Here is a 25,860-nt window from a genome sequence, read left to right on the forward strand (position 1 = left end):
TGCAGCCCAATATGCTATTAGCCTTCTTGGCAACCAGGCACACTGCTGACTCATATCCAGCTTCGTATCCACTGTTACCCCAGGTCCTTTTCTGCAGAACTGCTGCCTTGCTCATCGGTCCCCAGTCTGTAGCTGTGCATGGGATTCTTCCGTGCTAAGTGCAGAACTCTGCACTTGTCCTTGTTGAACCTCATCAGATTTCTTTTGGCCCAATTCTCCAGTTTGTTTAGGTCATTCTATATCCTATCCCTACGTTCCAGGGTATCTACCACTCCCCCTAGCTTAGTGTCATCTGCAAACTTGTTGAGGGTGCAATCTACCCCATCCTCCAGATCATTAATGAAGATGTTGAACAAAACTGGCCCCAGGACCGACCCCTGGGGCACTCCGCATGTGACTGGCTGCCAGCTAGACATGGAGCCATTTATCATTACTCATTGAGCCCTATGCTTTAGCCAGTTCTCTATCCATTTTATAGTCCATTCATCCAACCCATACTTCTTTAACTTGCTGATAAGAATACTGTGAGAGACCGTATCAAAAGCTTTGCTAAAGTCAAGGTATATCACGTCCACCGCTTTCCCCACATCCACAGAGCCATCACCTCTTCATAGAAAGCAATCAGGTTGATCAGGCATGAGTTTCCCTTGGTGAATCCATGTTGACTGTTCCTGATCACCTTCCTCTCTTCCAAGTGCCTTAAAATGGATTCCTTAAGGACCTGCTCCATGATTTTTCCAGGGATTGAGGTGAGGCTGACTGGTCTATAGTTCCCTGGATCCTCTTTTCTCCCTTTCTTGAAGATGGGCACTATATTTGCTTTTTTCCAGTCATCAGGGACTTCCCCCATTTGCCACGAGCTTTCAAAGATAATAGCCAATGGTTCTGAAATCACATCAGCCAACTCCCTCAGCACCCTCGAGTGCATTGCATCTGGCCCCATGGACTTGTGAATGTCCAATCTTTCTAAATAGTCTTGGACCTGTTCCTTCAGCACCGCGGGATGTTCACCGCCTTCCCATTCTGTGCCGCCCAGTGCAGTAGTCTAGGAGCTGACCTTGTCTGTGAAGACAGAGGCAAAAAAGGCATTGAGTACCTCAGCTTTCTCCACATCCTCTGTCACTAGGTTGCCTCCCCCATTCTGTAAGGGGCCCACACTTTCCCTAATCTTCCTCTTGTTGGTAAGATTGGGCACATAAAAGTGGCAATATGCAAATACTGGAAGCTTCCAGGTTTTGAACAGTCTGCTTATCGAAGACCATCTTAATCATCCAGACCTTCAAATATTTGATTGTAAGTGCTGAATTTGAGCCTTCAGTAAGTACTCTTAGGAGCTGGTAAATTGATTTGGAGGATTTGTTCATCTGGTACATGGACTTCAGCCTAAATCCACTCCAAATGTCTGTCACAGAAATCTTCCAAATGGTCACCTGTGATCTCCATTGGGCAGCAGGCCTCAGTTATCCAAAGGTGCAAGTGTCTGGCCTCAGTGTTATTATTCCGGCTGTTTCATAGCAGCCATCTCCTACACCCTCACATCTTCTGTTTCTTCATAGCTGTCACACAAGGAGTAGTCCCAGTGAAACGACGCTTCAGCCTGTTTCTGCAGGCCCACCCAAAGTTTCATTTTTAATCCTATAGGGGAGGCTTCAACATATTTGTTCCTGCATCCTGCACTATAGCAAATACATCAGCTGGGACAGTCAATTAGTTGGGAGATCTTTCATTTAAAAAACCTTTATCTTCAATCTCAAATATTATTAAAAAACAGCTTCATCCTTTAGATGTGAAATAGACATTAAAGTCTATCCATGCTGGAACTAAGAATGGAGAAAATCAGATACCCTTTATTTTTTAATTGGTAACAGTGGGGGGAAGAGTAGCCTCAAAAACTGCTTCAAGACATCCAATTCCCAATCTGTCAATGTATCACATCAGACATAAACCAAGCCTGAAAAGTAGCCATTAAGATCCATTCCGGCAGCATCCAAGTATATTCTGTGACAGGCTCCTCTAGGTCTTGGGCTGAGATTCACAATGCGGTCACTTGAGATTTCTGCTTCCTTCCTCAAGTTCTACAAGACTGACAGTCTCTCCTTGGCTGATGCATCTTGATCTAAACTAAGCAAGGAAATAAAATTAAAATGATCAGACTTGTTAATAAAGCTGTGGTTTAATCCCACATGATTCATGTTCCATTATATATGATGTTTCTTCCCCAGACTGGCTCTTACTGTTTGTTGTTTCCCACAAGTAATGTCCAGACCAGATGATGTCCATGAATGAGAAAGAGAAAATTACTTGCCTTTTACCTATAATTTTTATTTCTCATCATAGAGAGCATCCACTGATTAGGATAGATCCTCTCTATATATCAAAATGTTCTTGATAGATAACCTTTACATCTATTAATCCTATAATCTACAAGGGAATATTTTCTACCTAGTTTATGTAGTTTCAGATCTGGAAGTCATTTCCTGAGATCAGAGTCCAGTGGTGCCACAGTTCAGCAAAAGGAGACTGAACTGAAAGGAGGAAAGGGAAAAAAAAAGCTTAGGATACTTCCATTGTGGTGGAATGAGCTGGTCTAACCCAGCATTAGTAATATATATGCCAGGGGGTGGCTTCCATTTTGAGAAACAAAAGCTACACCTAAGGAAACTAAATTTGTGTATTTTTACTTTTGGTAATTAAAGTCTGATTTTGTGACCCACTTGGAGTTTTCTATTTTGTTCTGCCAACTTCCCTCTTTAACAACTTTAGTCTTTTCATTTCTTTGGTTAATTGTGTTTGCTAAAGTACCGAAATGAGCTGGTGCAAACCAGAGTTAGGTGAGAAGGTAGAACCCAATAATTAAAAAAATTCTTAAATGTTATGCAAATCTATAAATGGGTATTGTACTGTGAATGAATAACCAAGTAGTTAGTGGGATTAAATGAGTTTTATTTGCCATTCAAATAAAACCAGTCTATCACAGTAGGGCTTACCCTTCACAAAACTGTCATTTAAGCAAAAATTTTCAAAAAAACCAGCTGATTTAGGCATCTATGTCCCATTTTAAAAAATGACTTTCAGTGACACGTAAGTTCCTAAAGGCCAGATCGTCAAAGATATTTAGGCAACTTAAAATGCCTATAGGTGACTAATAAAATTTAGGAAAGCACTGAAGCAGGTTTGATTTCTAATTCACATTGAAATCAATGTGAGTGAGGATCTAAACTGTTTAGGCACTTTTGAAAATCTCATTGTTAGGCACTTTTAAATAGGTCTACTAGGAACATTTTCAATGAAATACTTTTCCATTGAAATATGCTGTTTTGCTGAAGCCAAACATTTCACAAAGATGTATTAATTTTGACAAAGTTTTCAGCGGGAAGGTCTCAAAGACCCAGGATAGACTCTCTAGTCACTTGTAAAGAGAAAAAGAGAGCAAGAGATAGTCTGAGAGTATGTCTACATTGCCGGGGCTGCAGGGATCGATGCAGTGGGATCGATTGAGCAGGCTGTGGTGACCCACTCAATCAATCCCGGAAGTGCTCTCTGGTTGATGCCATAATCCACTCCCACCGAAAGAAGTAAGGCTACATCGACTGGAGGGCGCCTCCCATTGACTCAGCGCAGTGGAGATGCCACGGTAAAGCAACGTAAGTAAGTCGACGGGAGGTACGCAAGCTACATTATGTAGCTTGCATATCTCCTGTCGACCGTCAGTGGCAGTGTAGACCAGGCCTGAGACCTGAATTGAAAACCTGACCTTTTCAATCCAAAACCAAACTTTTTCATAGAATTTCATTTCACGAAAACATTTGAAAGGTTTTGTTTCCATTTACAATCCAGAACAAAAACAAAATATGAAACCTCGAAAGTCTTGCAAAATAGAATTATTGTCCTCCAGTCAAGTCTGCTTTTGAAAATTTTAGCCATGGCCCTTGGTGCACAGTCTGGGTTTAACAATATAGGTCCTGATCCTACAAATAAACATGTGCTTTACATTAAGGATATGAATAGTCCTATTGACTTAATAGTTTTGTAGTTAAAGTACATAGTTTGTTCAATAGTTATATATTTTGAGTACTTAAAATACTTATGCATTTAAAACTAAGCACACGGTGTAAGTGTTTTTAGAATAAAGGCCTTAATAAGTTTTAAATTCAGGTGTATTTTGAATATGTTCTTTCAATGTTGTGTAAAAAAACTAAAAGAGCAAAATATTATATTTATGGCTGTAAATATATATTTACTGTTCACCTCCTTTTTAAGGACATATTTGGCCTAAAGAATGTGTTGATTTCAGAGAAGAGAAATTAATTGGCAAGAATTTGTTTCTAAATTCTTTCATCGTTCATCAGTTGTCTCTAAAGCAAAGTAATAAGCAATGAAAGATATATTTTAGGGAAAGTAATAAAGCAAAACAGAGGAAAAGTTAGTATCCCTTTGATAACTATTTATTGAATTGAAACCTTAAAAATAAGGAATTAAATTGGTTAAAATGAAAACACATTTTTCTATGGTCTTTTCTACATAGTATTGAATTAGAAATGCTCCCTCTCTTTTTGCTATTGAATGGAAACAATTTTTGTTCTTTGACTGATTTGTCTGGAGGCTAAGCCTAAGTATAACCATTAGTGATAAATTAGTGGATGTCAGCTTTAGAAGAAAGGAATTAGCATCTAATAATGTTTCTTTTGTCAATTTTTTAATATGCCAAAATGCCTTTCAATTCTTCCTTCTTCAAGAAGCTGAAATTAACTGTTTTAATTGAAGGGTCCAGAGATAAAGGTGACTCTTATAACTGCAAGTTGTTCACATGACATGTTGAGTAATATTTTCAAAGTGTCTGGATATCCTATTATTGGACATGCAGTGAGAATCACTGGATAAAAAAATGTAGACATAGTGCTATGTATGTATAATGTTGGAACATAGGAAAATTGAAAAACGGCTTTATAATTCTTGAAAGACCAAGAAATAGATTTTGCTTTATAATAACATCCAAGAAGACATTTAAAGCCTGAACCTGCAAGAGACTTAGTGTCCTCAATTGCTATTGATTTCAGTGGGAGGCAAAGTACTCAGCACTTCATAGGAACAAACGGTTCATGACGTATGGTGCCATTTATACAGAATGGCTATGACATTTCTCATGGAAAAATACAATTATTTATAATTCTGAACTAACTAATCATTCAGGAACAAATACTGAAAAAAGACTAAAATATGGAAATAGGTAATCTCTAGACAACAAATACAGACAATATAGGAGTATTTTAAAAAAATCTGCTGGACACAATTAGCCATTTCTGCAGCCATGTTTGGTGACTTTGATCATAGCAAACTTCAGTAATGCAGAATTTATTTTTTAAACTGAATTGCTTCAGACCATTTTCTTTGAAAACACAGCGCATAATTACCTAGGTAGGAAGTAAAGGAAGAATATTGTTTGTCTATGAAGGCTGATAATTATGTTCATACTTGATGTGAACCAGGACTGCTGCTCAAATCTCATGATTCCATGTTCTGAAAGTTAAAATGTTAATTTTTTAAAAGTCTATATTGGATAAAGTAATATAGTTCTAAATACTTCCATAGTTTAAAGGGACATAGTCAGCTTGAAATGTAATCAATTAAAAAAATGAATTGACAGTAGTTTCAAGTACTATAATGACTCGTAGTTTTACAATAATATTTTCCTACTTTAAAAGAAGCTTATTGCTGGAAGAAGAGATCTGACTGAAATTACAGAATAGTCATTAATTTTTAAGAATTACCCTACATGAAGTTCATGATTTCTATAAGATGAACATATGCAAAATAATTTTTAGAAATAAATGACTTTAACATCAGTATGTCACTTTCCATGTACAGGGCATTTCTAGATATCTTGTGCCTGATATATTAGCCACTTATATTGCATGAATCTTTACATTCATATTATATTTTCACCTATCTTCAAACATTTTTGTTTGCCATTACAAACAATAACTTTACAATTGTGTTTTATTTGCAGCATCTGGCGAGGCCCAAATATAAACTGCACAGACAGTTCGGGTTACACTGCTTTACATCACGCAGCTTTAAATGGACACAAGTAAGTGCCATGTGCCCAATATTTATGGCTGTATTTCTCTGAGTAAACTTAAAGCATGTAGCATAACACTAACTTCTTCAAGTATTGTCCCTGTGGGTTCCATTTCAGGTGTTCATATGCCCCAGGTGACTTTGATCAGACAATTTTGGTAGCAGTGTCCATTTGGTCCTCACCTGTACCCTAACTATCCTTATGCCCCATATCAAGTGTATACAGGGCAGTGTCAGATAAACCGCGCTCAGTTCCTTCTCAACTGCTTCAGCCTCAGATGGAGCAACTTGTAGTGCCAACTTCTTTACAAGTCTGCTTTTAGAGCTAGTTTTCCCCCTCTAATTTAGTAATTAGGTAGATATCGGCCTCCTTAGTTTTATTTTTTGTTAGTGTTTGAGGGGATTTTTTTCAAGATAACTTTTATCTCCCTCTCATGCCTCCTCTTGTTTGAGGTCTCCCCCACCAACTCCCTGAGGGATTTCTCCTTCTTTTGAAAGAAATTATTTTCCTCTCTTGGGTTATGTCTGAATCCAAAGGTTTTAAGCATTGCCTAAGTTGCCAGGAGTGAGTATTATGGCACCACCCAGGGACCTTCTCAGATGCAGTGCAGTTAATGGAGAGCTTTCTAGAGGCTGAAAGGTTGCTAGAGCCAGAATTCCCAAGGTCCTTTACATCACACTGGTCAGACTTGAGAAAGACCTGAGAGGGCAATTTCCAGTCAGTAACACACATTCTAAGGGGTCCACCCTCAGGGATGTCCTCCAAGATGGTCTGACTCACCACTAGATGGTCAGACATGAGATCACCAGTAGAACCACCAGTCATCTCAAGCAACTGAAATAGGACCTACAGAAGGAGGGCTGGCCACTACTCCATGGCTGAGTTCAACCCAAGCTAGGAAAGATTCTGTCAGCGCCGCCCCAGTAATATGCTAATCCTGTGGGCAGACAGGATACATCAAGAAAGAATGCCATTTTATGGAATGTGAGTATGCCCAGGGCTGGATTGCAGAAACCCACGTGTTGAAAAGGGCTCTCTCCAGATTGACGGTGCCAGTAATGGTCCAAAGGAAGGACTCTTGGACTCCACCTGTAGTCAGACAGTAATTAATGGTCCAAGCCTCCTTAGTAGGAGATGATGGCACCCTTAAAATTTTGATTCACCTTCAGTGTATACAGGGTGATGTGAAAAGTCACTCCAGCCAATGTTTACGACCGACCCTGGGGACATGTACCAAGGTGGTAACTGTAGCACTGAGAAATTGAACTGAGAAATTGGCCTACTCTATACTCATAAACTGGATTGGCCATTTTTTGGCAAGTCATTAACTAACAGGCCCACGCAGTGAACGGGAATCCGAATCAATCATTGCAGAATGAGCCCCAAAGCCTGATGAAGTTGGGAAGACCTTGGGAAGTTAGAAGACTCTGAGGAGAGAACATCAGAAGCAACATTGTCATCAGCCCTGCAAGGGAGGAAGAGGTAATCAACTCCCAGGATGGGAATTTTGTTCAGGAACAGAGGATTGACTTATATTGAGCTGTGCACATGACCAGTTGGCCTCCGTAAATGGGGAAGTAATGGAGCCTCAGAAGGTCAAGCAGTATGAACGCTTTGTGTTTGAGAAAGAGCATCTGTACCAAACTGAAAAGAGATCTTCAATTTGGGGTAGTAAAGAGACAACTGTAGGTGTTGCACAAATATCTCTGGACATTACAGCACACATATGACATCCCATGCACTGGACATCTGGGAAGGAAGAAAACACTGTCATGGGTACTAGTCCAATTCTATTGGCCAGGTGTGCATCAGGTGTTGCGAGAATACTGTTCCTCTTTCCCAGAGTACTAACTGTACAGTGACAAAGGGACTACCAAGGCTCCCTTAGTCCCTTTGTCCTTGACTGAGACACTCTTTGAAAGAATCGAAATAGAAATGGTCAGAACCTTGTAAAGGAATGCATCTGGACACCAGTACATATTAGTAATTGTTGACTATGCAGCCAGGTATCCAGAAGCTGTTCACCTTCACTAAGCGAAAGCTACATCAGTAGCCCCAGAGTTCCTGAAGCTCTTCTCATGCTTGGGATTTCCCTGGGAAATGCTAACAGATCAAGATACTAACTCCATCCTCCAGCTGATGTGCGAATTATGCACTCTGCTGAAGGTCAAGTTTCCGAAAACTTTGGTGTACTACCCACAGACAGATGGCCTAGTGGAGCAACTTAAAAAATCTCCAAAGGGAATGTTGAGATGCTTTGTTAGTTATGAACCCCATGCACTGGGACCAGCTATTCCCACAGTTCCTGTTTGCCATAAGGGATGTCCGAAAGGCCTCTATGGGTTCTCCCATGGGGTTCGAGTTACTTTATGGCCACCATGCTTGGGGAATTTTGGACTGGCTATGAGAGGGCTAGGAGGAACAAGACAGAGGTCTGTTAAGCGCGACCCAACCCATCTTACAAGTAAGGACACTACTCCGGGACATAAAGATTTTCTCCAGAGAAAATTTAAGAAAGGCCCAACATGCACTGGAGCAGAATTATAATTGAAGGGTGCAACTATGGGCTTTTTACCTTTGTGATAGGGTCTTTTTATTGCTTCCCTCAGTAGAGAAAAATTTAATGGCCTGGTAGTAGGGTTCATTTAAAGTCATTTGGCTGGTAGGACTAGTAGACTATGAGATAAAAATACCAGGCAGAAAGAAGGAAACCAAAATGTACCATGTGAATCTTCTTAAACCTTGGAAGACACAAGAAGCCCTGTTAATAACTCCCTTCACTATGGAGCATGAATTAGTGCTCCAAGTACCCATTGGCCAAGACCCAACACTAGCATTTGGGAATGAGGGGCTTGCTCCTATACAGAGGAAACAATGCCTCCAATTGACTGAGGATTTTGCTACTGTATTTCACCCCTCCTCCAGGGAGAATGCAGTTAATTTAACATGACTGAGAAGCCATCCTGGGCCAACAGATCAGGGAGAACTCTTGGCCCTTACCACAGAGGACATGGGACACAATCCAAGAAGTACGAGTGACGTGGGATATTGGGGGTAATTAGGGAGTCCAAAAGTGAATGGAAGAGCCTCACAGTTCTGGTTCCCAAACCGGACGGTTCAGTTTGGTTTTGCATTGATTTTAGGAAAGTTAACACTATCTCGAAATTTGAAGCCTACCATTGCCAAGGGTAGACGAATTATTAGAGCATCTGGGACTGGCAAAGTATCTGAATATTATCAATCTGAAAAAGGATTACTGGCAAATCCCTTTATCTATATCCTCACAAGAGAAAAATACTTTCTTAACCCCCTTTGGGCATTTCCAATTTGAGACCATGCAATTTTGGACTCCATGGGGCTGCGGCGACTCTCCAGCAGCTTATGAATGAAATCTTCAGTCATCATCAGTATGCTGCAGCATGACATTGTCATGTAGAGCCGACATGACGAGAGCACCTGCAGTATTTAAGAGCAGTATTAAGGATCCTACAATATGCGGGCTTCACAGCCAACCCTGCAAAATATAGACTACCTGGAACTATTTAGGATACTCTTGTATACTCCAAGCAAGGGAAGGGAAGCAACCCAAACTATGGTCTGGTGGGGACTCAAGGGGTCTCCACCCATCACATGGACAAAGATAAGACTTCCTAAAAACAGGATCTCTGCTCTTCCCACAGGATTCATTCAGCAACAGCCTCTAGATTTGTTACGAATATGGAGAGCTGTAGTGAGTGCCCATAAGTGGTAGCTGGCTGTGAGAAGGGTGCCAGGCACCCCTGGAGAGGGACAGACACCAGAGTTTTTTGGTAAAGGTCCAGTGATAGGTCTCAGTGGGTGACTCAATTTTGTTTCCTAACTCTACACAGGAGTTTGGTTGGAGAAGAAACTTTGGGTTGGACCTCCCTCCACAGGCACCATGCATTGTGCATATCGTGTGAAAAAGTTCTGGAGGTGCTCCTGTCCTTATCTGGGGTCTTCAGGAATTAGACCTCTTTGCCACTGCTTCCAGTAGGAAATTTTGTTCAAGAGGGGGCTTGGGTCATCACTCGTACTCTGTTAGAGTTTATCTAGAGGTAATTACAGCTTTCCACTCCATGGTCAAAGGACGCTCAGTCTTTGCTCACCCCACCACTTCATGATTTATTGAAGAATTATCAAACCTTTTACTGCATGTTAGACGCTAGTGTGGGATTTAAACTTGTTCTTCAGTTCCATGATAAGGCCTCCTTTTGAACCACTGGCTCTCTTCTACATCTCTCTAGGAAAACTGGATTCATAGTGGCTATTATCTGTGGTAGGAGAATTGGAGAACTAGGAGCTTTAATGACTGACCATCTGTATACCACCTATTATAAATAAAGCACCCTTACTTTTCACCTAAGGTCACTACTGACTTCTACATTAACCAGGTCACTCAGCTGCTGGTTTTCTCCCCCAAACCTCACCAAACTAAAGACAAAACCTTCTCTTCATACTTTAGATGTCAGAAGAGATTAGCTTTTTATTTGGAAAGGACTAAACTCTTTAGGACCTCCCCCAGATTGTTTGTTTTTTTTGCACATAGAGTTAGTGGAACTCCTTTCTTGATCTGGAGACTTTTTAAGTGGGTCTCTCAATATATCCTCTCTTGTTACAAAGCTGCTAATATCCAACCTCCTTCTTGGGTCATATCACACTCCACTAGATCATAGTCTACTTCTTCAGCCTTATCAAAGAATGTTTCAATTGCAGAAATATGCAAAACTGCCACATGGGCTTCAGTTCACACCTTTTCTAACAAATATGCTGTAGTTCACACCTCTAAGGTATGTGTCCTCTGTGGTTCCACAGTTTCCAGTCAGTCTTAGGTCTGGCTCTGAAGCACCCACCTCTTTAGAGCATACTGTTTGGGAGTCATCTGAAGCAGAGCACCATTAGGGACAATACTTTAAGAAGAAGTTACTTACCTTGTACAGTAACTGAAATTCTTTGAGATATGTGTCCCTATGGATGATCCACCACTCACTCTCCTTTCCCATTGCTTCAATGTCTTTGCCTTGTGGACTTCGCAGTAAATAAAGACCTGTTATGGGGAATCTTTCGGGACTTTACCCTGACGACTGGATCTATCACCGGGGATGGATTGCAAGAGTCACACTGCTGAAGTTTCCAAAACAAAATGACAATTTATTGTGTGGCAACTTAACAAAACCACTAACGTCAAGAAAACAAACAAATGGGGATGAACCCCAGGTCCCACAACCACAAATCAAACCCTTGGTTCCCCAAAAGTCTCTTAGTCTCACAATTGGTCTTCACTTGGACCACCGAGCATTGGTCTCAATCTGGTCAAGCATCTGCTTCAGTCCCAGGTCTAATGTCGTCTGCTTCTCTTCCTTGGTACAGGCTGTTCTCACAGATCAAGCGCACCCTCCCCACACTGCCAATTGGATGGGCAGCAAACCTCTAGGGTGCTGAGTGTCCTTATATGCTTTCTGATTTCTTCGGTTCTTACCCAATCATAGGCTGGGATTCTTCTGCCTTTACAGTATGCACACGGCACTGTCTCTGTGCACACGGCACCAATTTATGCACACTGCCCACCGGGTCAGTGCACATGACCCCCTGATTTAGTGCACACGGCACTAAATCCTCTAGGTTTTCCCGCCTTTTTGTCCATCGCTGGGCAGACTTGCCCTCCCTGGCATTCTACCAAGCATCCCTGCTTATGCTGATCTTATTTGACTCCATCTTGGATAGTAAATCCAATATGGAGTCTGGTCTTGTCGGGCCTATTTACAACATTGGGAACTATTTTAAACATATTTACATGAACTCATAAACATTCCCTAACAGACCTGAGGACAGTTCGTCTGACACTGCTCTATATACTTTCGCTATGGTGCACAAAGATAGCAAGGGCACATGTGCAAACTGAATGGGCAGTCCTACCAAAGTCTCAAATCAAAGGCACATGTGCACCTAAGTGGAGCACCCACTCTCAAAGAACTTCAGTTAGTGTATAAGGTAAGTAACATATTCATCTTAACATGGGTGACAACAGTCTAATAAATTGACTTACCAAAAATATTTGAATTAAACTCCTTTTCCAAGAGGCATATTTACAGAATTTCTGAGACCATGTGATTGGCACTAATGAGGCAGTATTGTGATCTAACAGTTAGAACAGGGAAATGAGAGTCAGAATCAGAGTTCTGGATTCTGTTATGATTCTTCCACTGTCATATTTGACTTTGAACAAATTTCTTAGCCTCTGCCTTGGTTACCCCATTTCTAAATTGGGAATATTAATACTGTCTTGTCTTTTCATAGTTTGAGAAAGATTTGGACATCAAGACTGGAGATAAGGGCGTGATCCAAAGCCTATTGAAGTTAATGGAGAGACTTGCATTGACTTCAACCGGTTTTGGATCAGACGCTAAATAGAACAACATAGACCCAGGATAATTGTATTCCTAGTTTATTTAGTCACAAATAGTTATGCTCTTGACTGCAGACAGGTGAAGTAACATAGGAAAGACAGAATATTTATTATGTATGTTAAATTGTATTATCCAAAACTGCCATTTCTCTAATATTACTGTAGATAATATTCATCTTACAGTCCATACTTTAGAAATAAAATTAGCACTTAACAGACAAGAGCAAATAATGCTAAGGTCAGTATTGTGAGCCCTCTAAATTTCACTCCTTGAGCTAGATTCAGAATAGTCAATTAATGTAATTTATCTCCCTGGAATAAGCCCAAAGTGATTAATGTAGCCCACTAAATTCTGTCTCTTTGAAAAAACAGAAACATCATGGGCCTTTTTCTTATGATTTATTCCTTGTGCAACTATGTATTCCCAGATGTCAAAAGACCAAGGTTTAGCTTGCAAAAACTGTCCAGTGTTTCAGTTTGGTTTTGAATGTTTCAGAAAATATGAAACTACTGAACACAAACCATCACCTTACTACTTTAAAAAGAGAAAATCTGAGCAGAATCATAAATGTTGCTATGATATCCAGAACCAGCCACAGACTTGAGGCTAATCATAGTAACATGTTAGCATTCTGGAACATAGGGAGGACAGGTGGCCTCTTTAGGTCTATTTACATTATCTATTTGGTTAGTGTTTAAATATCTTACACTATTTTTTCTTTAAGTACTTAGGATATTATTTTCAAACATGCTCTTTGCTGGCCTAACTCTGCTACCATTGATGATTTAGACAGGATTACACTTTTTAAAAAATAGAATTACAGCAAAAATGGCTAGAATTTAATATTTGAAAGTTGGTGTGGACATAGGGCACAAGCCTATGAGGTATAAGTACCTTCTGGCAGGTGCAGAGCACGCTCAACTCCAACTGACTTCAAAATCAATTCCAAGCATGCTCATATAATTTGGTAAGATTTAGGAACACCTAATGAAGTCTCAGTCTCCCCATCACCACTCTGTGAGATCACACTGTACATTTATCCTACCTATTTTGACAGGCAGGAGGACAGCTACTTCCCTGAGTAAAGGGATGGGCAAAGCAGGACCTGGAAAAATTTAATGAGGGAAATTGTAAATATCACACTAAAACACACAGGTTTCAAAATAGTCCAAAAACACTGCCTGCCTTATCATCAGGGACAGAAAACAAAACAAAAATGCAATTTTTTTTGAAGATCCTGTGATTTCAGGATATCTGCCTACTGTTGCATTAAATAGTATTTTACAAATATTCAGATTTTACAAATATTCAGATTTTACTATTTTTTTTTAAAAAAAGGAAATATCTCTCTGTGTTGTAACAAAAGAGTTGCAACAATATAAACCTCTTAAAAAAGGACTCCAGCCAAAAACATTAAATGAAATTAAATGAAAAAGGTACATTAAAATGTTAGGGTTGCAAATCAAAATCACAAATAGTCAGGAAATTAAAATAACAGCATTTTTTACAGCAACATTAATTGGCTGTATTGCAGATATATTGCATTGTTTATTCCTGCTTTTTTCTGGTTAACATTGTAGATTATAATAAATTACTACTTACTATAAAATATACAGTATGCACAATGGAGCCTAGTCAATATTGTTACGGGAGTCTTAATTTTGGCATTTTCTGATTGTGCTTGTTTGTTTGTGATTTTAAATGTGTACTTTTAACGTTGCTTTAATGTGGTTATTCACATTTATATAGAACATTTCTCTTAAACTCCTTTAAAGCTATTTTTTCGCTTTAGTCCATGATCTCTGATTCTTGTGTCCTGTCAAAACAACTTTTATCCTTTCAGTTTCATGGCATCCACAGTAAATATTGTTCAAATGAGCTGTTAAAAAGACATCCATTCTTTACATTTTTGATAGATGTCAGTAGGAAGTTAAGGTTACTGTGGTATTTTTTGAAAGAGTGGAAGATAACAAACAACCTTGAACATGAAAGTCTGTTTTAGTAAAAGAAGAAATGTTGGCCAGGACATAGTGATTATTTACCAGTGAATACATTATGGATGCTGTGTTTGACCTCAGAATCACTGCCGTATCAGTGGTAAACTCAGTGCTTTGTAAAGTGCCATGGGGTACATAGAGCATGAAAAACACAATAAAATAAAATCCAGAACTATTCTAATTACACTTTTTGTCCAGTTGATTCTATCACTTCTATCTTTGTTCTGTTCTATGCCTTTTATATCTCACCAATTATTTTTTTTTATTGCCAATGTTCATCATTGTGTACTTCAGCCTACTAGTAGTTTAATAAGTCATTCAGGGGATGATATAATACATTCCTTTAATATGTCATTTATGATCTTCCAGTATTTCTATTGTATGTCCCTATTTTCTGTTTGAAATCATTCTTGATTATGTTTGTTATCACTCCCAGGTCTTTTACTTGTTCTGTGTTCAGTTAAAAGTATACTCTTTAGGCAGCTTTTGCTCCTTAGACCTCATTAATTTATATCTACCTAAACTGCAACTCCTGGGATATCCATACTCATAACCACTCTAGCTGTCTCTGAATTTTGATTTCATTGTTCTACATCGTTTGCTGGTTCATCTAATTTGGAGAAAACAAAAGTATAAAATATTTATTTACTACTCCATCTGAGTTGTATTTTGATCAAAATATTTTGTTTATAGAATAAATATTGGACCTAATCCCAATTGCTGCATGTAGGCTGGCGACATGCCCAGCTCCGAGGAAAGCCACAGCGCCTGGTTCTAAGGGGAAGAAGCTCGCAGTGTTATGAGCCTTTAGCCCCGGCCCCCAGGCGGGGCGGGCTAGTCACACAGTCTGTAGCCCCTGGCCCTCAGGCAGAGCAGGGCAGATAATCAGTTTACAGCCCCTGGCCCTCAAGCCAGGCAGAGCTGGTGAAGTAGTCAGTAGCCCCCAGCCCTTAAGCGGGCGGGTCAGGTAAGCAGTTTACAGACCCTGGCCCTCAAGACGGGCAAGGCTGGTGAAGCAATCAATAGTCCCTGGCCCTCAAGCAAGCGAGGCAGGTAGAATAGTCTAGAGCCCCCGGCCTTGCAGGCAGACGGGGCTGGCAAAGCTCGGTATCCTCTGGTAGGCAAGTTCAGAGGAAACCAAACACTCCCGGCATGGTTAGGGAAGGGGGGAACCCAGCCCAGGGCCCTATCAGTGGCAAAGTGGTTTGCCACCGGGTCAACGGGGACCAGCTGCAACACGCTGACTGGTTTAGTTACACTCTCAGCCACTCTACTGCCGGCTGTCTTTGGGCTACTTCCTCCCACCCTGTCCCCAGGTATCTATAGCCAGGGGGCTTCCTCCAGGTTGCTGGGGTATACGACAAGCGGGAGCCGCACGAGTCCCTCCCCATCAACCGGTGGCAGGTCCAGAAACTCCTTGGGGTCATCAGTGGAGGGCAACTCCTCCAGGTCATAGGGTTCCAGGGGGTCCTCTGGTACACCAGGCTCAGGCAGCTCCAGTCGGTCCCCGACATTGGGCAGCTCCTCCAGGCCAGGGCTGGCCTCAGGGGGTTTCTCCTACTCAGTAGACTCGGGTAGTTCTTCCCAGCTATTAGGGCCTGTCGAACCTTCCCAGTCACTCGGGCCCGGTGCCCTCTCCAGTCACTCGGCCCCGGCGGCCCGGGCAGGCTTTGGAGGCTCCGGTCAGTGGGGCGGTTGCTCTGCACAGCCTCAGGGCCTGGGTCAGGCACAGACCGCAGCCTCTGGGAAAACATGTCTGTCTCGAGCAGCAGCTTTCCCCTGACTGAGCTGCTAGGCCGGCCTTTTATGTTTCCCTTTCCTGTCCTGGCTCCGCCCCTCTGCTTCCAGGGTATTTGGTCTCTAGGGTCTTGTTCTGTCCAGCGGGGGCGTCGCGACCCTTCCTCGGGCCCAGGCTCCAAGGAAGGCCACATCACCTTGCTACACTGCATACTCCATTCATTATCTGCTATGTTTCATTTTACTACTACAGTCTGCTACCCTTTAAACAATATAGTTTGTGTTATATTTTCTCAATCAACTGGTTCTACTGTGGTCCTGAAGGACAATTCCTAGGTTAAGTACGCCTACCAGCCTCTTGAGGAGTTCAAGGTACGTTTTTGTTGGAAGTCAAAGCGTTGGCTGTTTAAGAGCCCACATAAGCCACACCATTCAGTCATTTGCTTCCACCAGGAAGGAGTTGAAACACAGCAATGATTGAACGTGTTTCTTGGTTCCACACTTTTGGAGCAAAAAAGCTAGTGGGGCTAACCTTGCTGACTGTGGCCTTTTTTTCACCGTTTGACCTCAGTGGTAGGTAAAGCCTAGCATAAGGTACCACTCAAGAAACATGCAATGGTCCATTGGAATGCATAGTCCTTATTTGGTCTCCCTGTGCTAGATTTGTCATGTCTTCTTCTGAAGGCAGCAATGCTCTTTCAGTAGCAAGATAGGGGTGTGCTTCAATCATCGGTAGGCTTTCTCCCTCTTTTGTCCAGTCTCTCCAACAGTATGCCACTGTCCATACTGTAGTGTTTAGGACAGATTTAGGGACCACAGCTATTTCTTCAGGCTTTACTTTTGCCTGTATTTTTAGTCAAGGCCTAAGTTCTTAATGCATTAAATAATGTTTTTGTAGTCTAATTTGAAAATACTCCTAATGTTTTTGGTACATGCCAGCTCTCAAAGAGCCAGTGTTTGCTTGTCCAGTACTGCCTCTACTAGCTGATGGGTCTGGTTAATTTATTAATTATTTAGGGGTGACAGAAGATGAGAAGACAAATTTACAGGTAAGACACAATTGATTTATTTTCTAGCATACGTGCTAATTGTAGCTCATACATTTCTATCATTTTTAAGCAGAACTTCCTGTTGAAATCAATATGGAATTTTGCTTAAAAATCAGTGGCTTAATAAAGCACCTTCTGTTTAATCTCTTATTATAAAGTATGGTAAATCCCTATAAAATACAATTTAAAAGTGCTTACAGGAATCAGATATAGATGAAAAAATAATATAGTTTTTATTCCTCATTGATCTTGGGAGATGGAAAGTAAGAAGCCAAAAATGAAAACAGGATTTCCAGGCAGATTAGTAAATACCTAAGTATGTTATTGTTAGATGATCTCTTGCTATGGGACTCTGTGGAGGCAATGTCATGAGGAAGAAAAAGGGGTTACTTCCCAACAGTACTCTTGTACTCTAAATGAACTGCTTTTACAGACCCACATTGACTCTCCCTCCTGGCTGTGCTTCAGAACTCAACTCATAGCAAGACTTCTGAAGGGGGAGAGGAACTAAGGGCGTAAGATATGTATACTTTCATTCTGTGGAACGTAAATCTGGAGGGATATGCATGTGCCCTCTTAATGCCAGCTCCTGTTTAAAAAGGTTCGGTGACCACATGGATAGACTCATATGACTTACAGTTTGCCTCTGTGGAGGCAATACATTAAAAGAACCAAAGTTACTGTCAGTAAGTAACTCCTTTATTCAGTCATTAAAATAAAGAACAAACATGAAATTCAGTCATATATAATATTTTGGGCTATGTTTTGCGGTCTGTATTCCATTTTTAGATAAATTAATTTCAGTAGTTTTGCATGAATAACTGTGGGATATGGCTCTTCTGTTATTAAGAATAAACATTTTGACAATGTGCATGAACTTTATAAAACAAGCTGTCCTCTCAATTTTTAGCTTTTTCCCCTCCCTCTCCCTTGTTTTCCAGGGATATAGTTCTCAAATTACTTCAGTATGAAGCATCAACTAATGTGGCAGATAATAAAGGCTATTTTCCTATACACTTGGCTGCTTGGAAAGGAGATGTAGATATTGTGAAGATTCTCATCCATCATGGGCCATCACACTCCAGAGTGAATGAACAGGTGAAGTGATTAAAAATCTTTGTTTATGTCATCAGAAAATAAAAGTAAGTATTGTTTAGGTTTGACACAGTTACAACCAGAGTCAGCAAAATATGTCTGTTTTCCATTAAATTTAATGCTCTAGCTACTTATTTTTGGTTTTGGTAAAGTCTTCCAAGTTTCATGTGCAGAATATATTTTCTTCTCTATTGGGCACAGGCACTAAAGAAATTGTATTTAAGGAAGATTGAGACTTTGTTATTTGTTTCTAGAGTTCTTTTGAAGGCATAACTTTAGCTTTCACAGTACACTTGTACAATCAAGTACAATAAGCAACATACTCATTGTAGAACATATTTACTTCCAGTTAAAATGACTTTTATGCAGTAAATTGCAATATTTTCCTATATATCTGGAATATTTGGAATGTAACATAAAACAAATTATTGTGCAAATATATATTAAAACAAATATGGCAGGCATATATCTATGAGTAACGGGCTAAATGATCCATCTCTTCTGCTGCATGGCAAATGCTGGCAAAAGAGATATGGATAATATAACAATTAAGGGGCATGGTCTATTCAAAAGGCTATTAATTGATTATGTAGCTGCTGTAAGACCCTCTGTGGCTGTTCTGCATGTTTCATAATAGTTACACTTGTGGGATAAGTAGCCAGACAGCAGCCTATCCTTGAGCAGAGCCCAGGTCATCTGACCCCGGCTCAGGTATTTCCCCAAACCCACCTAAGCTGTAAATTAGTCTGTGTAATGGCGTTATCTGACCAGGAATCCTCCCAGTGCCTTGCAGTGTAACAGACTCTCTACTCCCAGCTTACTCAGCAACTGGTTCCTGTTCCTGCCCCAGCCTTGCCTAGGCCCATTCTAGCTTTGTCCATGCCTTATTCTGATCGTGCTCCAGTTCTGTTATAGACCTATTCCAGCCCTACATCTGCCTCCTGACCCCCAGACCCTTGGACTCTGTCCATCTATCTTTGACCTTTGGCCTGCATTTGGACTTCAGCTACGATATTGATTTGGCTTTGTCTATGGACTCTGATTTCAGTTTTGACCCTAGCCTGTTCTTGGACTCTAGTTCCAGCACTGCCCTTGGACTGGTCCTGACCCCATGTCTGGCTTCAACCTCTGTTCCAACCACAAGACCTGACTACCTGGAACCAGCACCTGACAAGGATAAGACCGGTTGAGTTACAGGATTATCACATTGTCAATGTGATGTACTCTTCTGCAGTTTGAGTGCTGCCTCTATGCAAGAAATAAGCAAGGCTACCTCTATGGCTATATCTGGCCACCATCTTGAAGAGACTTCTCAGGCTTCCTTATAGCTCCTGAGTTCTTTCTCAGAACATTTTAAGAAGTAGGGCTGGTTGAAAAAGATATGTATTTTGCATGAAAAAATTAGAAAGAAATGGAAACTTTTTATTTCATTAGAAATTTTGTGGGTTTTTTCATTTTTTTAATGAAAAACTTTAAAAATGAACTAAATGAAAAATTTCAATTTGCTTCAAACTGAAAAATTGCATGTCTTTTGGAGGGGAAGGGAAGTTTCCTCCTTTTCTCTCAATATCTGAATGAAATAAAAATTACATTTAATTGGTTATTAAATTTTTCATTCCAGAAAATCAAACCAAATGAAAATTTTTCATGCTAGAAAAGTTTTTACCAGATGTACACTAAATTTGAAGAAAAAGCACAGTCTCTGCTTCCTGAAGTAATAATTTGCCAGGAGCTGCTGCCAGTGCACATAGGAATAATGAGTAGCTGCTGGTCTTACAGAGGCTGTGCAGGTTCCTGCTAAAAGGCAAACCATCCCTGTTAGCTGGCACGAAGGCAAGAAGAACTGACTTGCTGGAGAAGAGGCCCTCCCTGAAAGATCAGAAGATGAGATAAGTGTTGTCATCCCCTTTCAGTCTATGTCCCTACTGCCAGCAGTCATTAGGTGGAATAATAAAGGCTTCATGAAGGCTTATGCTTTTTAAAAGTCTTTTTTCTATCCTCCAAAGAAAAATCCTAAGAGTGTGGCTAAGAGCGTCCCTGGAAACTTCTGTAACTTTATCCAGATAATTATTTGCCGCAGCTCCTAAAACGAAATCCATGAGTACAAGTGCCAAGGCTTTGGCAGTCCCAAAGTCTTGTTGCTTTGTTGTGCCATCAACCTTCCCAGTTTTCATCTCAGGAAGGTGAAGGTGTTAGATTGAGCCTGAGGTGCAGCTTGCTGATTTAGCAAGGAATCTTAAATGAAGACTGGGAAAATGGTTTGAGGAATGTCTGAACCTATGAGACTTAGAAGGCCAGAGGAGAAACTGGATCTTTCAGAGCCACACATGTTCCTGGGGGTGGAAAAGCAAGAAAAAGCTTGCCCAGTTCACTCCTATGCCTGAAATTTTATGTAGAAAGTATTTATCTTCATGGCTGACAAGCCTTCCTGTGCTAAGATTGTTCAGAAGATGTAGCTGTCACAATGCCTGGAGTGGCACACAGCTAAGAATGCCAAACTCAGGACAGACTATCAGAAAATAGGGCAGATACCTTCAAATAGTGATATATTCTATCATTAGAATCCAGTAATAAAAGCGTACTTCTGTATCACTATATTAGTTTTAACATGGAGTCACAGACAGTCCACTTAGGCATTCCATTCCCTTTTTACCACCCAGATAAACTGGACTTTATGATGAAAGGTTATTAAAACCAAATTCACCACAGATTAGGTTACTTCCAACCCCAGATGGCCAGTCATTTACCCCCAGGTCAAGGTATACTTCAGGTCTCATCAAAGATAATGCTGTAGCCAATCTTTTGGTAACTAAACTATAGATTTATTAGCTAAGAAAAAAGGAGATAGAATTATTGAGAGGCTAAAGCAGATAAAATACATTGCAGGGGAATCAGTATTGTAGTCTAAATGATGCAGAGATGTAATGTCTGTTTCCTTTCCATAAGTTCCTCAGGTTTCCCAAAATAATTTTGGGGTCCTCTGTTCAATCGCATAAGGTTCCCCCTGTCAGAATCCAACCAGTCCGGAGATGCAGAATTGCTTCCAGGATCCAGTATTTTATAGATCTTGCTCACAGGAAGACCATCTGAAAACAGTTTGGTAGATGTTCCTAGCACAGGATGTGTCCATAGACTTCCCATTGTGGGATACACAATGACCTATCCTTTGAAGTTAACCTTCTATTTTCCATGCATACTCAAGTAATCAAGTTACACTGATTTACATAAGGTAATTGCCAGCCATTCATTATAACAGGGATAGATAAGTGAAGACAATACAGATAATATTCATTAGTTTCATGTAGTGTATACATATCTTTGATCTTAAGGTTAATTAAGTACAGGATGCAGACAGATGAAAACAATACTATCAACATTTTCCTTGATTTCTTATGAACACCAGTGAATGGATTTATGTCTACCAACCCACATAATACCTCTTTGCTATCCACACACACAAGTGAATGGGTACAATTAACACTTCTTTGAGGTTGTGACCTGAGCTGGCTAGCTATCAGCAACTCCTTCAGGAATTTACAGAAACAGGGTTATCTGACCTGTCAAGTGGATTTTGTAGTCACGTCCCGGAAAACAATTACAGATTTAATCTTGGATTCCAGTGTCTCCTTCAAGGATTCCTTGGTTGGAATGGTGGTAGAAGTCCCAAAGTCCCATTCACTTCTTGGCTGCTAACAATTCTTCTTATGTATTCAGTTCTGTCATCTACTGGTTGTCTGAGATCAAGTGGAATCTAGAATTTTGAGCCACTCACCCTAAAAATGATGGGAAATCTCTCAAAGATTTTGCTTGCAATTAATAGTTTAAATGAGATCAAACACTTTGCTCTCCTGACAGCTAATGCATTAAGCTTCCTTGTTTTATAGCCATATTCTCTGCCACTTCTCGGCCATCATATCTCACACACCCACTCCAAGTCACTTTTTGCATGGTTTGCATACTTTTCCCTGGGTTTTTCTGCACAAAGGGATAATTTTGCCCATGATTAAAAATGGTTAACATTACTTTTGTAACATATTCTTACTTGTCACATAATTTATTGGAATTTTATGTAAAATAAATGGTTTAGAAAAGAATACAATATTAAAGGACAGAGCAAGAATTAATGATGTACAGCAAATGATGTACAGCAGCATGTCCTACATAATAGTATTATATACACAAAACATCAATTAATGGATTTCAGATATGGTATTGTAAATGAGCAAAAGTATTTGCTACAGACTTCAAATGTAATCTGCTTATATCATGTAAGCATATCCAGCATCTTAAGCTCTGAATGCCCCCTGCTGTTCCAGTTATGTAAAACTGTGTCTTAAGGAGGCCAACAATTGAATGACAATCATGGGGGAGAGGGAAATGTAGACTGATTACTCTCCAAAATAAACATAGATCAATTACTGTAGGACAAATAATATATAATTAAGATTAGTGAAGGCATTATTTAAATAGATATATTTTAGCTAATGTGAATGGTATGTAGATTGTGTTACAAAAAGTAAGAGGGTTGATACTGCAAAATGGAAAATGTTTAAACTGAACTGATGTAGAACGCTGAAAATGTTTAAGCTATAATTTGGCAGTAGATTGACTGGCGAATGAGAGATCCAGATTTGTTAATAAATTAATGCATCATATAACTAAAAATACCATAGGCACTATAAATATATAAAATATGTCAATACATGTTCAGGCTAATACTTTAATAAATATAGTTCCATCTATTCAAGCATTCCTGTGGAGATTATAATAATAATTCTCATAAAATATGTATGTATGTTAAGAAGCCATAATATATATTTAAAAACCCAACAGATAACATGCACCAAAGGATAGCCACCAGATGGCTCAGTATGGAAATATGAGTAGTGCAAGAAAAGTGTGAAAACATAATCAGGCATAAAATGATTAAAGATATGGAGGATGAATACCTGGTTCAAAATTCTGGTCTTTTTACATTTATTGACAAAGTATGAACATTAACAAATTTAAAGAAATGATGTGGACACAACGGCGAGAGTCCTGTGGCACCTTAAATATTAACACATTTATTTGGGCATAAGCTTTCGTGGGCAGAAACCCACTTCATCAGATGCAAGATGTGGATACAGGTGATGTTTGTTGGTAGTTTTCCCTCTACAGTTGTAACTGTCTCTGCCCTTTTCTCTGCATCTGGCACAGACATTTTCAGAACTTTGTTCATTTAATTTAGAGCAGCATGTTTCAGTGCATCAGACTGTATTTTTAATTAAAAAAGTGATCTTGTTATATATTTCTATAGTGCCTGCAGTACCTATTGAAAAATTTGCTATAAGGTGAGGAAAAGGAGTGCTGGATGTCTATATTGCTGTAATAACATGTGAATAATTAACTTTTCATACATTTATTGGGGTCCCTGAAGTATCAGAATAAGGTTTCGATATTACATACTCTTACTGTCACTTCAGTGACTCCAGTGGGTGCAAGGATCAAGCCCAAAATTGGCTAACAAAATGTCTTTTTTGTATTCTGTATTTAATTAAAAAAATCTACTCCACCCCCTACCCTCCATTTTAAAATAAGGTGGGTTGTCTTCTCCAAAGCATGACCTCTGCTGCATTCAGGGTGTGCATGAAACAACTTGAACTTCACTTACAAGAAAAAACTGGGGAGGAACTGAGTGTCATTGATTAAAAAAGCTCAATCCCTTAATATGAGATTGCTGCTGCTCTAAAGGAGAGAAATGAAGAGAAACATAATATCTTGCAACAGGGAGAGTGAATGTTCTTCAGCTCTTAATTAAATAATTATTGTAAAGTATTTATCTTCTTGCAACTGACATTTGTAGCATCTGGTAGATTATTTTAGAATTTTACTACATTTCTGTTGCAAACATACTTTGTCTACAGATACTTAGTTCTCTTAAATGTCTTTGTGCTGGTTTGTTAGAACTTCTGAGCTGGCTAACCATTAGACCTTAGTTTTTCTTGCTGGGATCTTTCCAAGGCTAGTTTATGTGAAAACAACCTCTCATCACTTTCTCGTGATCTCCAGATAGCCCAAATCATCCCCCTTTCCCCCCCCAAATTATGTTCCCCAGAAAACTATGATAAGTTAATGGAAGCCACATATATGCATCCAATGGCAGTAAAAAATTGTGGAAATGCAGACATTTTCTTAATTGAAGTTTAAAATTATTCTCATCTTTGTGTTTAAATCATCCAGTGCTTGATCTGTTATAAAAATATTTGTAGCTTTCTAGGCAGAACAGACTTTAACAGGTCATGGAACCCTACTCCTCGACAAGGAGAGTTAGGGTATGTCTACACTGAAGAGTGAAGTCAACTTACTTAAAGTCGACTTTCACCCGCACATTTTTAGAAATCGCTGGATCATGTCCACACCATGTTCCTTGCGCTGGGCTCATGCATCAACATTTGCCATGATTGTTTCAGCAGTCAAACAGTGCACTGTAGGTAGCTATCCCACAATGCAACTAGCCGCGGTGGCTATTGGGACAAGATTCATCATCCCATGATGCAATGCTTCTTCCTCCTCCCTTCTTCCCCCAAACAAACAGGAAACCGATTTTCACGCCATTTGTTTATGCCGCGCGCTCACCATTGCTGCGGAGACATGGAGCCAGTTCAACTCTGCTCTATTATTGTGAGTGTCAAAAATACATCTCGGCTTATCATGGAGAATTTTCAAAGAAGAGCAAGAACCCAAAGCACAGGCAACCGTTATGCCACCAAGGCTGCCCTGCTACAAGCCATCGAGCGGAAAAATTCCCGATTGCTGCAGGCCATAACGCATCATCTGCAGTCCATGGAGCGCCATTCTGGTCCCGGGAAACAAGCACAGACTGATGGGACTGCATCGTTATGTAGCTGTGGGATGATGACCAGTGGCTTCAAAACTTCTGTATGCAAAAGACCACTTTCCTTGAACTTTGCTTAGAGCTGGCCCCATCCCTGAAGTGCGTGAATACTCGCTTGAGACAAGCTCTGACGGTGGAGAAGCGAGTGTCCATCGCTCTGTGAAAGCTGCCAACCCCCAACTGTTACCATTCAGTTGAGAATCACTTCAGAGTTGGTAAATCTTCAGTGGGAACTGCCGTGATTCAAGTGTGCAAGGCCATTCATAGACTTCTGCTAAGAAGGCTAGTGACTTTGGGAAACGTGCAGGACATAGTGGATGGGTTTGCCACGATGGGGATCCCAAACTGTGGGTTGGCCATTGATGGGATGCACATCCCTATCTTAGCACCTGCCCACCTCTCGACTGAATATATAAACCGCAAGAGGTACTTTTCCATGGTCCTGCAGGAGCTTGTGGATCACAGGGGTCATTTTACAGATATCTATGTGGGGTGGTCTGGAAAGGTGCATGACGTGGGCATATTTCGGAACTCGGGGCTGTTCTCTTAGATGCAGGCAGGCACTTTTTTCCCTAACCAAAAAACTCACATCAGGGATGTG

At 40.2% G+C, this 25,860-nt stretch overlaps 1 protein-coding gene across 3 annotated transcripts in view; it reads left to right on the plus strand.

Moving 5' to 3' along the window:
- ANKS1B (ankyrin repeat and sterile alpha motif domain containing 1B) overlaps nt 1-25,860 on the plus strand; it is a 736,922-nt gene that overhangs the window by 87,269 nt on the left and 623,793 nt on the right. For all 3 annotated transcript variants that reach the window (XM_067559741.1, XM_067559742.1, XM_067559740.1), the window contains exons 2-3: nt 6,008-6,088; nt 18,229-18,385. In XM_067559741.1, the coding sequence (XP_067415842.1) occupies nt 6,008-6,088; nt 18,229-18,385 (238 nt within the window). The remainder of the gene's footprint in view (nt 1-6,007; nt 6,089-18,228; nt 18,386-25,860) is intronic.

Source organism: Emydura macquarii, unplaced genomic scaffold (genome assembly GCF_026122565.2).
Source record: "Emydura macquarii macquarii isolate MOO-44397 ecotype Brisbane River unplaced genomic scaffold, CSIRO-AGI_Emac_v2 contig_2205, whole genome shotgun sequence".
Classification (NCBI taxonomy): domain Eukaryota; kingdom Metazoa; phylum Chordata; order Testudines; family Chelidae; genus Emydura; species Emydura macquarii.